This window comes from Diorhabda carinulata, chromosome 4 (assembly GCF_026250575.1).
Source record: "Diorhabda carinulata isolate Delta chromosome 4, icDioCari1.1, whole genome shotgun sequence".
NCBI classification, from domain to species: Eukaryota; Metazoa; Arthropoda; class Insecta; order Coleoptera; family Chrysomelidae; genus Diorhabda; species Diorhabda carinulata.
In genome coordinates this window covers 1164097-1180112 of record NC_079463.1, presented here as the reverse complement: position 1 = coordinate 1180112, position 16016 = coordinate 1164097, and the positions used below count along the sequence as shown (strand labels likewise).

Below are 16016 nucleotides of genomic sequence, written 5' to 3'. Positions count from 1 at the left end.
GCCTACATTAGATCGTTGTTTCCAATGCTTTTATACCAATTCATAATATTTATTTTTAGTCTTTATTATCTATATTTATTACTAATAAATACATCAATTATTGTTTCTACTAAAAATAAAGTAAATTTAAAAGCTTTTCATAAAATATGACTGTTAATCATAACTTATCTTTTTCTTGTGAATCAACTATTCTAGTGTCATTTTGATGTATAAGGTAACTGAAATAAATAACTTGGGGACTCTAGTGGTGTGAATTCTGTGATTATATGTCATTTATTTGACATTTTTACATTGTTTTCTGCGCAAACTTCAAAGTAAATCGGAGGGACTGTTGTCTAGGCAAGTCCCTAAACATCTAACAATTTAAATTCCTACAATATCGAAGGTCGTCAGTCTTATCTTTGTATATGATGAATCCTATAACTGGAACGGAAAATGATCAATACAGTTTTATTAATCAAGTATTGGGAGAAATGAAAACTGAATTCAATAAACCAGATGAACAAAATGAAAAAATTAAAATTAATAAAGATCTGAAAGAATTAAAAACGGAGAAAACAGTTGAATCCATTACTGTGGAAAAAAATGAGATTTCACCAGGTACGTAGATTGAAAATGATCATCTTTAAATCAAATTGTTTTTTCATTTGTTTTTAGGAAGACGTTCGAATAGACAAAAAATCGTATACGAGGAGAAACAAGATGAAAGTACAAAAAGATCGTCGAGGAGAAAAAATAGCAAAAAATCAGTTTTACAAAATGCTATAGCAAGAAAAGTGAAATCATACAACGAACCTTGTAGACCACAACGTTTAACACGACAATTAAAACCGACGATGAAAGTTCTAGAGAATATAGCACAAGCTAAGGATATGAAAAAAATTAAAATTAAAGTGATACATGGTGATGTGAATGACGAAATTTTGAAAAAAAGTAAAAAAACGAAAAATAGTGATGAAATGGTAGCGTTATCACAGGATGAAACGATAAATAAAACATCTACAAGGTTAGTTATTTTTAAACTTCATTTTTAATTAGAACTATTTAAAAAAATACAATATTTATTATATATTTTTTGTATTTGAATATTTTAGTCAGCAATCAGCTTCTTGTGATTCTAAAATTAACATCACTTGTGAAGAAGAAGAAATCTCTAAGATATGTTCTTCCGAGATAAGTGAAAATGCCGAATTAAATTCCAGACTTTGTTTATGTGCACAAAAAACAAACATATACCCATCTAATGATAGTGAAGGTACGTTAACAAAAAAAAAAAATCAACTTCAATAGTTTCGACCGCAATTCTTGATTATTTTTTATTTTATTCACTTAAATGCTTTAAGGAATATCTTTTATCAACTATTTATCTAATTATAATCAAAATATTTCAATTTCTTCCATCTTTAGATGTCGTTTACTGTTCAGCCGTCGAAAGTATCGACGAAAGGCTGGTAGGTTGTTCAAAAGAAGTAAATGTACCGATTTCCCCGTTATTGCGACCTTCCAGGAGCGTACCCTACATGAGATTATGTAATTTGCACAAAAATAGGATGATAAGGCACAATTGTTGTCCGACGTGCGGAATTTTTTGCACACAAGTACGATATTAACTTTCTTTGTGCTATAACGTAGTGAAAATGATGTTTTTTTTAGGGCAATTTCTTGCAGTGCGAGGCTAAACATCAATTCCATAAAAAGTGTCGCTTGTTCATTGGTAATAGAGAGTATTGTCCGCATTGCGGAATATCGACTCCTTGTAAAGATATTTCACTTAAATTTCAATGTTCGAATCATCCCGTATTCCTACCTTATCAAAAATCTGTACGGTAAGATAACAAATTTATATTTAAATCATTTTCTTTTTTTCGTGTTGAAACTCGAATCAAACTTTGAAACGGCTTTTTTAATACATTTCCATAAAACTTGATACTTTCGTATGTACCTGGTTTAGAATAAATAAAACTCGCTAATTCGACGTTTTCGAAGTAGCAAAATCCATTTATCGATTTCCCAGTTGATAGAAATTAGTAGGTTTTACCGATAATTGGATTTGTTGACTTCCGGTTTTGGCTTTTTCATCTAAATTTATGAATTACTCGAAGGCAGCTCTACTCGATAATGAAAACATGTCTCATTTCATAGAAAAAAAGAATAAATAAGGACGTGAACATTTATTTTTGACTTTTTTTCCTACCCCCATCTCCTAAAAATAGCCCCCTTCCCCAAAATAAAAGTTTCTGGTAAAATTATGAATTAATTTCGAAAAGTCGAAACCAATTTTCGTTAAAACCAAAAGTTCCCATTAATTTCCGATAAATGGTACCGCGATAAATGGATTCTACGATTTCGAAAATGCTAAACTAATATTTTATGATACTAAACCGGGCAGATACGGAATTGTAACCAAACAAACGTTTCGTTAATTTATATACGAATATATATTTCAAATTTTCAAAAAAAAAACAATCGGTAAATACTATTAACAATATTTTTATCTCGTGTGTCTCCAAGAGAATATGGCCGCTGATGGATAACGTCAATTAAAAATAATAGATTGAGATAAATTAATCGAATCTTATCGACAATGTTATCGATTTTCGTCAAGGTTCTTAAAGGATAGGTTGCCCAATAACGTAGTTTACGTCACTTGTAAACAATCCGATGAATAAGCAGTTTTATTTGTGGTTTTTTACGTTATTTATCGTATACAGTCGGATATTTTTTTAATTTTTTTCCCATTTTCACCCCCCATTCTACCCTCAATACTTTCTGATTATAAGCACATCGGTTATTACATTGTTTTTCAACGGATGACGTCACGTGTAACTATCGGTCAACCTATCCTTTAACAACCTTGGATTTTCGTTCATCATTCATCAAATGCAGTCGCCACAGAGTTGCCAAACTTCCAGTGAGCGTTTACGTGAAAGTTTTTCGATTTACCTATTTTTGAGGAATATCGTGAAAAATATGATACGTAATAATAAAAAAAAATCCGATTATTTCAATTTATATTATAAATAAATATTTTTAGTTCGATTATTTTAATTTGAATCAAAATATAATGTCTACGTATTCACTTACCAAACTTACGACGTTGCCAATTGTTTTATCGATTTTAAACGAAATCTTTTCACGTGTTTGAATTTTAGCCGAACCGCTAAAATATCATTTTCGAAAATCAAAGATCAAATTCGTTGTTCCACTCCACTTCTGATTTCTCTAGAATCCGTCCAACCCTTTGAAAATACTCTTACCAATGGAACAATATACAGCGAAGGGGACGTTATCGGAGCTATCACCGATGATGACGTAGAGACACTTACTTCCATTATAAGTAAGTAAATAACAACCCCGAGCTATTATCGAACTTCCCAACCCCCAACTTCCGAAATGATATTTTTTCGTTGTTACAATTCCAGCTTCAAGTTCGTTGGATTTGAATATGAAATTAATCGAATTCAACGAAGGATCTTTGTTACATTACGCAGCTTATAAAGGATATCTTGAAATATGTCATTTATTAATATCCCTCAGGGTTCCTATAAATGACTTAGATAAAGAACAAAATACGCCTTTAATGTTGGCAATCACTACGCACAAAATTGACGTCGTACAATATTTGGTTAGAGCCGGATCTGACATAACTTTAAAGGTAAGTGCACGTTTATTTTCACGTAAAACAACGTTTTAACACACAACTCTCATAATAACGATGAATATTTTATTATTAATCGATAAAAAGTGAAAAAAGATACATATTTTATCGTTGTTTTATAAAAATACGAGTTTCAAATTATTTATAGGTTAATGACCTTTCAAAACCTTCGAAACTGTAATAACTTTATATAATTCGATAAATCATTGTTATGGTTGAACATTTTATTTTAAATTTTTTCTTTTTCCTAAATTATAGTTATATTATTAATAATAATAATAATAATAATTTGTTCACAAAAATTTCTCTAATAAAAACTTTTCACCAAAAAATAACCGACAATCGACGTATACGAAACACTCAATAAAAAATACAATACATATGTCAGATGTTTTACATCGTTGCCACGTTGTAATTTTTTTCCGGTTATGATATCGTATGTTGACGTTCATAGAATTTGTGCAATTAAATTGACATCCGGACCGTGACGTCACGGCCGCCATATTGTTCTAGTTCACTTTCTAAACGAAAATTTATCAAAGAAAATACGAAAAAATCGCTAAACATATAAACGATCGTCAACGAAGTTTGGAAAGTGATCCCTGACCTGAACTAACAATGGCGGTGTGTGACGTTAACACTCCTGTAGTCTATAGTACTATTGGAAGAGAGAAAAAGCATCTATTTATCACTGTTTATCTGTCTTAACTCGCTATAAGAATCAAAACTTTTTATTTTACCCTTTACCTTTCCAACTATCCGAAATTTTGACGTATAATCGTGATACAATCTAGAAAAAATAGTGTAATATCGATGCTCTTTCTCTCTCTATCAACATTTTAGGGTCCCTTGAACAAACCAAAAAGATACAGGGAGCTGAGGTATTGAATCTTGTTCAAGTGAACCCGGACTGTTGTAGAGAGAGAAAGAACATCAGTATATATCTCTCTCTACTCTATTTTCATTGGATCGCCTTGATGGCAGATGGGAGTGGCAAAGGAGGAGATTAACATTGGCGACTAGAGAGAGAGTGGGAGGAAAGTAGTAAAACGATGCTCTTTCTCTATTTTTTTTCTGTTCTGTGATATTGATCTATTTCAGTTAACCAATAGGAAATAAAATCAGACATTTTTAATATCGTATGTATATAAAAAAATCCAAGTATCTTATTTTTATATCAGTAAATCTTGCAACATCGTAAACTAGGCAGTGCAAATTCCAAGGACGAAAAAAAATCCATAAATTTATCTAACAATCCAATAACGATCAGATTGGATATGCGCATGCTTCTAACAACTTATGACTGTTGCCAAAAGAATCGATCAGTAGTTTGAAAAGTCTCTAACCTATAAGAAGTTCTCTATAAAAAGTATACAATTTATTCGTTTTGTTCGTCTAAAGACATTTGTGGATAATGTTTTTTATTACAAATTATTCTCAATTGGTTTTATAAGCATCGTCATTTACATCGAACTCCATTTATAGGGTACAGATGGTATGACTGCTTTGCACGTATCATCTAAATGTGGTAATTTGCAAGCTTGTAAAATCCTTCTAGAAACCGGGGCTTCCATTAAAAATTACATAAATTCACAAGACGACGGTGGGTGGACACCGCTCGTTTGGGCTTGCGAAAATGGTTTTTCTGAAATAACAGATTTTTTAATAAGCGAAGGAGCGGATCCAAAGTACGATATAGATTTTTGTTTTAATATCCTAATTTTGTTTATTTCACAATTTAGGCTAGAATCGGCTATGTTTTCTATATTTTTAGGTTAAGAGACGTTGAATATAACGAAGCTCTTCATTGGGCCGCATTCAGTGGGTGCTCTCATATAGTGGAGTTATTACTAAATAGGGGATGTGATGTTAATACCCTCAACGCACATGGAGAATCTCCCTTGTAAGTGATTTTATTTTGAATCTTTCGTAGATAATCTTTATACTTTGGTTTCATTTTTATAGAAATTAATTTATCCTTTAGACATATAGCTGCGAGGGAAGACAGATACAATTGCGTGGTTGTATTAATAGCACGTGGAGCTGACGTGTTTTCGATTAATAAAAATAATGAATCGCCTTTGAATTGCGTACCCGATGATGGGACATGTTACGGTCCGATTGCTTTGAACATTCAATTGCAATCATTGGTCAAAAGGAGTTTGGGGCAATATCAAACCATCGTATCGGAGTAAGTATCAAATATAAATCGTTTTTGTGAGTGTTCGTAACTTATTTTGGGGAGAAAAAATGCCGGGAATAGTGAGTTTTTTGATAATTAGTGTTCTAACCTCATAACTCCAACGGTAGTTGCTAAAGAAAACTAGTGAACAAGTTTATATGGAATTTATGAGAAATAAGGAAATTTCTATAGGATCTGAAGGAAATAAAGTTGTTTTTAAAGGTATTAGAAGAAGTAATGTAATTTCCAGATGGGTTACTAGGAATAAAAAAGTTTACAGAAGGTTTACAATAAATGGAGAAGTCTTCAGAACAGTTTCTAAAGGTTTAAGAAAATAAAAGAAGTTTCTAGATGTCTTTTAAGAAGAAATTAAGTTTCTGGAGGGTTTAATGGGAATAGAGAAGTTTCCCGAAGGTTTACAAGAAATAGAAAAGTTTCCAGAACGTTTGGGAGCAGTCTCCAGAGGTTTAATGATAATTTAAGAAGTCTCTAGAAATCTTTAAAGAAGTATTGGAGTTTCCAGAGGGTTTACTAGGAATAAAGAAGATTCCGGAAGACTCCATAAGACATACAGAAGGCTCTAGAGAGTTTATAAGGATTAAAAATGTCCCGAAGGAGTTTACAAGCAATATATAGTGTTTACAAAAAACAAAACAGTTTCCAGAGGTGGTTAAATATTCAATAAAGCTTCTAGAGCGTCTGCAAGAAATACAGAAGTCTCCAGAAAGTTTGATAGTAGTTTCCAGATGTTTAACGGAAAGTAAGGAAGTTTCTATAAGTCTTAAAAGAAGTGAAGAAGCTTTCAGAGGATTTATAAGAAATAGAAAAGTCTCCAGAACATTTGGATAAGCCTCTAGAGGTCTTTAAAGAAGAAATGGAGTTTCTGGAAGGTTTACTGGGAATAAAGAAGTTTTATGAAGTTTCTAGGGTATTACACAAGTTTTTTACTGTGTTTTAAATGGGTTTTCAAGTTTTTTGACTGATACGGTTATTATAGGAGGTGGAATTCACTAATCTGATTGATTTTCTTGCAGTGACATATCGAAAGGTAGGGAATCAAATCCTGTACAATGCGTGAACACCGTCGACGATAATCAAGTACCAAGGGATTATGTTTATATAACAAAATCGATAATTTCATCCGAAGGTGTCGATTTGCAAACCAGACCGTCAACTTTGCAACGTTGTAAATGCAAAGAGAGGTGTACAGAAGAAGACTGTTTTTGTAACAATCTATCGGAAAAATGTTGGTACGACGAAAACGGAAAAGTGTGTATAGACGAAAGTTTTTCCGGTAAGTCGAATCGAATTATTTAATTTTAAAACGTTTCGCACCAATTTCTCTATTTTTACAGATATACCTGTGATTTTTGAGTGTTCGGATATCTGTTCTTGTAACGCTATAACTTGCCGTAACAGAGTCGTGCAAAAAGGCGCCCAACAGAGATTCCAACTTTATAAGACTGATTCAAAAGGCTGGGGCATAAGGACCCTCAAATTTATATATAAAGGCGATTTCGTGTGCGAATACGTAGGAGAGATATTGACTGATACAGACGCCGATGCTAGAAAGGATGATAGTTTCTTATTCGATTTGGGAAACAAGGTGAGAGGTAGCTCATTAAATTAGTGTCTAAATACGTCTTTTGGTTCTAATTTATTTTTCAATTGTATCAAAAAAATTGAGGAAAAGTTCTGCCAAAACCACAAATGCTTTAGAAACAATGAACAGCAAGATGTTCAAAACTTAAATTATTGTACAAATGAACTACTAATATGTTCGTTATAGGAACATTAAACTGCAGAATGTTTAAAACTTAAATTGTGGTACAAAAGAACTACTTTAATGTTTGTTATAAGAAGAATGAGCTGCAGAATGTTTAAAACTTAAATTGTGGTACAAAAGAACTACTTTAATGTTTGTTATAAGAAGAATGAGCTGCAAGATGTTTAAAACTTAAATTGTGGTACAAAAGAACTACTTTAATGTTTGTTATAAGAAGAATGAGCTGCAGAATGTTTCAAATTCAAATTGTGGTATAAAAGAACTACTTTAATGTTTGTTATAAGAAGAATGAGCTGCAGAATGTTTAAAACTTAAATTGTGGTACAAAAGAACTACTTTAATGTTTGTTATAAGAAGAATGAGCTGCAGAATGTTTAAAACTTAAATTGTGGTACAAAAGAACTACTTTAATGTTTGTTATAAGAAGAATGAGCTGCAGAATGTTTAAAACTTAAATTGTGGTACAGAAGAACTACTTTAATGTTTGTTATAAGAAGAATGAGCTGCAGAATGTTTAAAACTTAAATTGTGGTACAAAAGAACTACTTTAATGTTTGTTATAAGAAGAATGAGCTGCAAGATGTTTAAAACTTAAATTGTGGTACAAAAGAACTACTTTAATGTTTGTTATAAGAAGAATGAGCTGCAGAATGTTTAAAACTTAAATTGTGGTACAAAAGAACTACTTTAATGTTTGTTATAAGAAGAATGAGCTGCAAGATGTTTAAAACTTAAATTGTGGTACAAAAGAACTACTTTAATGTTTGTTATAAGAAGAATAAGCTGCAAAATGTTTAAAACTCAAATTGTGGTACATAAGAACTACTTTAATGTTTGTTATAAGAAGAATAAGCTGCAAAATGTTTAAAACTTAAATTGTGGTACAAAAGAACTACTTTAATGTTTGTTATAAGAAGAATGAGCTGCAAGATGTTTAAAACTTAAATTGTGGTACAAAAGAACTACTTTAATGTTTGTTATAAGAAGAATAAGCTGCAGAATGTTTAAAACTCAAATTGTGGTACAAAAGAACTACTTTAATGTTTGTTATAAGAAGAATGAGTAAAGCATGAATTGTGGTACAAATGAACTACTATTAAGAATATTATCGTATATCATTAATTTGGTTACTAAAGTAGCCCTAATTATGAATGTAACAAAACGGGGAACTGTTCCTCAAATAAATAGAAGAATTTACACGAAAAACTAGCCTCATTTGTAAAAAAACAGCAGCTTGGGTCTTCGTTGCATTCAAATTCATTTTGCTTCAAGATCGGTATTGATGGTGGTGATCTGCTACTGTCTAGGGTTATCCCGAAACCTTTCTGAGGTGTGTCCATCGATAGTGTGCCAAGGGGGATTGCTCTGGACTTCCCAACAGCTTCGATCCATCTGTTACCAGAGATCTGGTTAACACTGTCCTTATTATGACCTTGGCAATGGTCTAAGAAGACAAGAGTAATTTTTTTGGTCTTTTTTATTTCAGGATACGGATAATTTTTGCGTCGATGCCAGATTCTACGGTAACTTGACTAGATTCATAAATCACAGTTGTAGCCCTAATCTGCGTCCCATCAAAGTGTTCGTGGATCACCAGGATGTGCGGTTCCCTAGGATAGCTTTTTTCGCTTTGAGGGATATACCCATCGGAGAAGAACTGAGGTAAGCCTATAATATCCTGTATCCTATTTTTCAAGGATCGATAAATAATTGATTTCATTTTCAGTTTTGATTACGGAAAGAAGTTCTGGTTAGCTAAATACAAATCGTTCACTTGCAAGTGTGGATATCCCGAATGCAAGTATTCGGATGGAGCTGATTTGATGGATGACAATAGTTCGTGTTGTTGATGGTATTCCGGGGGGTGTTTTTGATAAAAGAAAAGTTCGGTTTAAATATATCCAAAGTGTATGGTGGAATTTCGATACGGAAAATGTGTTCCTTAGTTGTTTAAGGTTATAATTTATTTATTTATTTTTGTAGAGTAATAGATTTAGTGGCGAGTGGCGACTGAAAATTTACAAAAAGGGTAAATCAAATTTTTTCAATCTAAAAAACTTTGGATCCTCAAGATTCCAATAAACCTTCCTCCTGTACCTTTATTAGGTGAATTCCATTTTATTTTTTTCCTTTATCACGTTTTTCCTTCCCTGTCAAATTTTTATCGTTCCTTTCGGACATTTTTTTGTTGTTATCGAGTTCCTTGGACTCCTTGATCTTCCCCATCTGTTCTAGCTTCCAATATTCCTACATTTCTTGACATGTACTTGTCAGGTCTGGGTTCCATGTGCTCCTTGGTCTTCCCCATTTGTTCTAGCTTCTCAAATTGTATAATTCAGTCTTCTATTCGAAAGATTTCTGTTGTTTTAGCGTTCCTTGGACTCCACATCTGTTCTAGCTTCCTCTATTACAAAGTTTTCCATTCCGCTTGAAATATGTTTGTTGTATCTTGCTCCCATGAGCTTCTTGGTCTTTCCTTTCTACTCTAGCTTCCTAAATTGTACCATTTATCCTTCTATCCGAAAGTTTTCTGTTGTTTTAGAGTTCCTTGGACTCCACATCTGCTCTAGCTTCCTCTGTGACCATGTTTTCCATTCCTCTTGAAATATGTTTGTTGTATGTTGCTCCAATGAGCTTCTTGGTCTTCCCCATTTGTTCTAGCTTCTCAAATTGTATAATTCAGTCTTCTATTCGAAAGATTTCTGTTGTTTTAGCGTTCCTTGGACTCCACATCTGCTCTAGCTTCCCAAATAGCCACTTTTATCGTTCCTCGTGATATATGTTTGTTATATTTTGATTTCATGAGTTTCTTATTCGTTCCATTGTTGTTTTATCGCCCTGAATTGTATTAATTATCCTTTGTGTTGAAAATATTCTTGTTGTTTTCAAATTCCTTGAACTCATTGGTCTTCTACTTAACAATTTTGTTGTTTTTGAACTACTCGGTGTTAATTTTCTGTTATACCTTCTCATATAGTCACATTTTTCCTTTCCTTTGTTGTATTTGTATTCCTTTTATTCCTTCTCAGTTTCTCTGTATAGCCTTGTTCTTCTTTATTTTTCAACTTTTTCATTTTATCTTTGGTCCTAGCTCAGTCTAATTTGTTTTAGCACCCTATATCACTTTGTTTTTATATATTTTCAACGTTTCTTAGTTCTTTGACCTTTTTAGCTTTCTTTTTCTATTCTACCTTTTCGTATTGCCATGTTTTCCCCTTTTCAAAGTCTTTTTGGTTCATTTGAACTACTCGGTCTTCGTTTTCTGTTTTAGCTTTCCATTTTACCATATTTCTACATCTGTCGGAAGTCTTTTTGATTCATTTGAACTACTCGGTCTTCGATTTTTGTTCTAGCTTTCCATTTTACAATATTTCTACATCTGTCGGAAGTCTTTTTGTTTCATTTGAACTACTCGGTCTTCGATTTTTGTTCTAGCTTTCCATTTTACAATATTTCTACTTCTTTCGAAGTCTTTTTGGTTCATTTGAACTACTCGGTCTTCGTTTTCTGTTTTAGCTTTCCATTTTACCATATTTCTACATCTGTCGGAAGTCTTTTTGGTTCATTTGAACTACTCGGTCTTCGTTTAATGTTATACCTTCTCATATAGTCCTTCCTTTTTGTTATATTTTGATTTCTTTTTAAATATTTTCCTTTTATCTTTGTTTTTCGGTCTATCTCAACTATTCTGGCTTCTTTTAATGTCTTGTTTTTAATATTTTTATAGTATCTTAATTTTTTGATCATTTTAGACGGCTCTTTCTGTTCTATCTATTCGTATTACTTATTTTTTTGGTTCTTTTTGAACTCTTCGGTCCTTTCCTTTATATTACCTCGTTCTTCCTTAATTTTGCAATATTTTTTCGATTCATTAGTTCTTACTCTTGTTCGTAACGATACCACAATTTCTAAAAAAAATCAAATCTAATTAAACCATTTTTTCTATTGGAAAATTTTTTTTAAAAAACCCTAAATCTATTACCCGTTATTGGTGCTAAGTTTGTATTAAAAAAAAAAAAATTATTTCATTATATAACCGAGTATATTTATCAACTGTAAATAAATCTAACAATAATTAAAACCATTTTATACAACCTTTAGATTAACGACCTGTACAAATCTATTTTTGTCGGAGATTCGATTTTTATTGTCTATCACAATTTTGTTCGAAACCGTCGCCGGTGTCCAGGGAGGTGGCCAAAGCGTCCGGCTCGGTGAGGGGCAGAGCGCAAGCGAAGTTCCTACACACGTACGCCGCTGGTTTACCTCCGACCGGCCGCATGTGCAGCAAGTGCTCGTGGCGTCGGTACAGAAGACCGGCCGCGCCCGAAGGACCGTCGGCGACGGCCAAAATTTTCCCGGGGATGAATCTAGAACGCAGCACGTCGAGAAGGGCCTGCGTGTTGCTGTCTTCCTTCGCCCCCGCGATGAAAACCTGCGTCGGCGCGTTGTGGTAAAACAACAAAGCCGACGTCATTTCCGGTAAGGCTATGGGTACGTTTTTCAAGGTTTCCGCGAAGGCTTTGAATATTCGTTCGGCGTTTTGGCGGAAATTTTGTCTATCCAAATAGCCCGCCAAGGTTAGGAGGTTATGTACCGAAACTGAATTCCCCGAAGGTTCGGCGCCGTCTTGGTTCTCCTTCCCCCTGATAACTATACTTTTATCTTCGGCCGGACTGGTGAAATAACCGTATTCCTTTTCGTCCCAAAATTTCGCATTTTGTATTTCTTGCAAGGTCTCGGCCCATTGGAGCCATTGGGTGTCTAGAGAGGCTTCGTAAAGGTCCAATAGTCCCCTTATAAGGAAAGCGTAATCGTCCACGAAACCGGCGATAGGGGAATTGCCCAAAGTGATCGAATCGGATCCTTCTTTATAGCAACATCTCAAAATATATTTTTCCTTTTCGTTGTAAAGATATTTTTTGATGAAATCGGCCGCTTTAATCGCCCTATCTATATACGTTTGATCCTTTAGAGCGAATCCCGCTTTCGCGAAACCGGAAATCATCAAACCGTTCCAAGCTGTCAGTATTTTAGTGTCGACATCCGGTTTGGGTCTTTTCTGTCTGGCTTCGTATAAAACCTGGTGGCATTTCCGTAGGATTTCTTTTACTTTATCGACGCTAATATCGAATTTATTTGCGGTGCTTTCGTACGAACCGAAACATGCTAAGACGTTTTTGTTTTTCAATTCCCCGTGGGGATCTTGGGAAGGTTGAACGTTTCCGTCTTTTTGTACGTTGTAGTGGTAAGCGACTAATTCGGCGTGGGAGATATTATCGGTTTTCTCGTCGAGTAAATTGAATATTTCTTCATATTCCCATACACAAAAAGCCCCTTCTTGTTTATGAGGAGCACCTGTAAATAAATGACCACTAATTAGATCAACGCTAACCTAAAACAAATCTACAAGGCTCTAATAACACCAATCGTTACTTAAGAAGCTGAATAGCACATGAGACAAGACCAAGTCTTAATAAAAGAAGAAGAAGAAGCAGGTTAGAGAATCGTAAACAATGAAAACATCGTCAGATTCATTAAAGCCCAAACGCATTCTAAGATTGAAGTATAAGCGGATGCTTAAGAGAATCATGGATGCCAAAATATACAGCAGTAGAAAAAGGGGCAGACAGGATGTCTCAGATCAAGTTCACGAAGACTTTTAATTGACACAGGATGGGGAACGTTATTGAAGAGCAGACCAGTTGTCGAAAAGGGGAGCTCGCACCGAGTAGTAGTACTAATTGGTTGGTAGGTACTTGAAAATGTGTAAATGGTAATAGTCTGCTAAAGTAGATCAAAAATTATTAAAGGGGCATTTTTCCCTACTTTGTAGCTAAAAATCTTCCTCGTGAAATGGGATTGGTCTTTACTTCCTGTTCTATTTTCCCGCATTGATTTTTTATCGTTCTTTATTAAATATTATTAATGTTTAAAGAGTTTCTTGGAATCCACATCTGTTCTAGCTTCCTCCATTACCACGTTTTCCATTCCTTTTGAAATATGTTTGTTGTATCTTGGTTCCATATGCTTCTTGGTCTCCCCTATTTGTTCTAGTTTACAATATTGTCGTGCTTTCCCTTCTTTGGAAGTCTTTGTTACATTTGAACTACTCAGTCTTCATTTCCTGTTCTAGCTTTCCATAATATCACATTTTACTTTCTCTTTATTGTTTTTTGATTGCCTTTGGCTTCTTAGGTTCACCATATTGCCTTAATTTAAATTTTTGACCTTTTTTGGCTTCTCTTTCTGTTCTACCTTTTCGTATTGCCTTGTTTTCTCTTCTTTTGAAATCTTTTTGTTCCATTTGAACTACTCGGTTTTCATTTCCTGTTCTAGCTTTCCATAATATCACATTTTACTTTCTCTTGATTGTTTTTTGATTGCTTTTGGCTTCTTAGGTTCACCATATTGCCTTAATTTAATTTTTTGACCTTTTTTGGCTTCTCTCCTTTTCGTATCGCCACTTTTTCCATTCTTTTGAAGTGATTTTGTTCCATTTGAACAAATTGTGAAAGAAAATTGGTAAATTGAGTGACTATTAAAATTAATTCAGTTTGCTTCCAATTTGTTCCTATTAGTAACATTCCTATTGGATTTCACGTAAATTTTAAAGCAAATCGACACTAAATTGGCTGTTATACCCATTGGTACTTGAAATAATTTAAAAAAAATGATAAAATGTGCCTAAAGTAGACCAAAAAGTATTGAAGGGGAAATTTTTCCACCTTTGTAGCTGAGGTTACGAGATTTGGTCTCTATTAGAGTTGATTTAACTGTTATAAGAATGGGGTGAATAATTTAGTATATGATTTATTGAGATTCTACTGAGAAAAAGTGACTTAAAATGAAATTTCACCTAAATACACTGGAATTATAGAAGAAACTTGATGAATTAAGTGATGATACACAGTACAATTAAATTAAATTTAATTTGCTTCCAATTTGTTTCAAATTAGTAACATTACCTTCATAAGGGTACGAATCGGCATCTTCAGCTCCATAAAATCCTCCAAGTACGTGACTCAAGTCTCTTGAAACATATTCGAGGATATCTCTAACAATATCAGCATAAAATTCATCTTGTGTAAGTACGAAAGCATCACAGTAAGATACAGCTAATTGGGCTTGGTCGTACAGCATTTTTTCAAAATGTGGCACGTGCCATTTATTATCAACTGAATATCTAGCGAAACCTTTGTTAACGTGATCGTGAATTCCACCGTACGCCATTTTTTTTAAAGTATGTAGACACATTTCTAAACATTTCAAACCTTGTTCGCTATTTTTATTTCTGGAATATATGTGAAAAAGGAAATTGAAATTTGTCGGTTGTGGGAATTTTGGAGCGGCACTAAATCCACCGTAATCAGATTCATAATGTGTTGATAGTTGAAGGAGACATTTTTTCCAGCATTCTTCCCCAGGTACGTTTTCTACCTGATCAGTATCTTTCATGGCTAATTTATTCATTATTTCTAGCACTTTTTTACCAGAATTAACCATAATAGATTTGCTACTATCCCATTGTTTGGCAATTTTTAATAGAACCGTTTTAAATCCAGGTCTGCCAAACATATCTTCGGGAGGAAAATATGTGCCGCCTGCTATTGGTTCTAAATCGGGTGAAAGAAAAACAGACATTGGCCAACCGCCCCCTCCGACTGTAGCCTGTATAAACGACATGTATAGTTTATCAACGTCGGGGCGTTCTTCTCTATCGACCTTGATATTCACAAAGTATTTATTCATTATTTCTGCTACCGATTCGTTTTCAAACGATTCTTTTTCCATAACATGACACCAGTGACAAGTAGAATATCCAACTGACAAAAATATCAATTTATTTTCGGATTTCGCTTTATCGAAAGCTTCTTGCCCCCACGGGTACCAATCAACTGGATTTGTAGCATGTTGTAGTAAATACGGCGATTTTTCTAATTTTAAACGATTTGCACGTTTCGAATCAGAGGTTGAAGAATCAACTTGCGTAGCCATTTCTCTAATAAAGTATTTTGTACACAGATTGTTTGACAAGATTCTATTATTAAACACAGATATCCTTGTATTAGAACAACTATTTGTCACTGTAGTGTTTCCGATGCAGTTATAGAAACGAATATCTCCATTTGATAAAGATAGCCTTTTCAATAAATTTTGAATTATGGAATTATGCACTCCTCGGGTCATAACTTTACACTGACAATTTAAAAATATTTTGACAAAAATTTTTCTTCTTCGTTATTTATTAATGAAATGGACTTTTGACTTATTCGAATACGGGCACGGAATGTCAAATATGTCTACTGACTTTGTTCGATCTAGACGAGTCAATTACACCCTTGATTCCCGTGTATAGTTCTATGGAATCACGTAATTGAAAACAATTA

The 16016-nt window shown here is 33.6% G+C and overlaps 2 protein-coding genes across 2 annotated transcripts; one reads left to right on the top strand and one right to left on the bottom strand.

The window, feature by feature from the left end:
* Positions 1 to 283: 283 nt before the first annotated feature.
* LOC130892552 (histone-lysine N-methyltransferase EHMT1) lies at positions 284 to 11549 on the top strand. Its single transcript, XM_057798010.1, has 14 exons — positions 284 to 600; positions 658 to 1006; positions 1095 to 1255; positions 1408 to 1598; positions 1654 to 1826; positions 3153 to 3337; positions 3423 to 3655; positions 5144 to 5346; positions 5433 to 5561; positions 5643 to 5849; positions 6875 to 7134; positions 7196 to 7446; positions 9113 to 9288; positions 9353 to 11549. The coding sequence occupies exons 1-14, from the start codon at positions 408 to 410 to the stop codon at positions 9474 to 9476; spliced, it is 2835 nt and encodes a 944-aa protein (XP_057653993.1). The 5' UTR covers positions 284 to 407; the 3' UTR covers positions 9477 to 11549.
* A 97-nt stretch (positions 11550 to 11646) lies between these two features.
* On the bottom strand, positions 11647 to 15921 carry LOC130892553 (spermatogenesis-associated protein 20). Its single transcript, XM_057798011.1, has 2 exons — positions 14595 to 15921; positions 11647 to 12984 (listed from the first exon to the last, which is right to left on the bottom strand). Exons 1-2 carry the CDS (start codon positions 15814 to 15816, stop codon positions 11771 to 11773), a joined length of 2436 nt encoding a protein of 811 aa, XP_057653994.1. The 5' UTR covers positions 15817 to 15921; the 3' UTR covers positions 11647 to 11770.
* Positions 15922 to 16016: the final 95 nt, after the last annotated feature.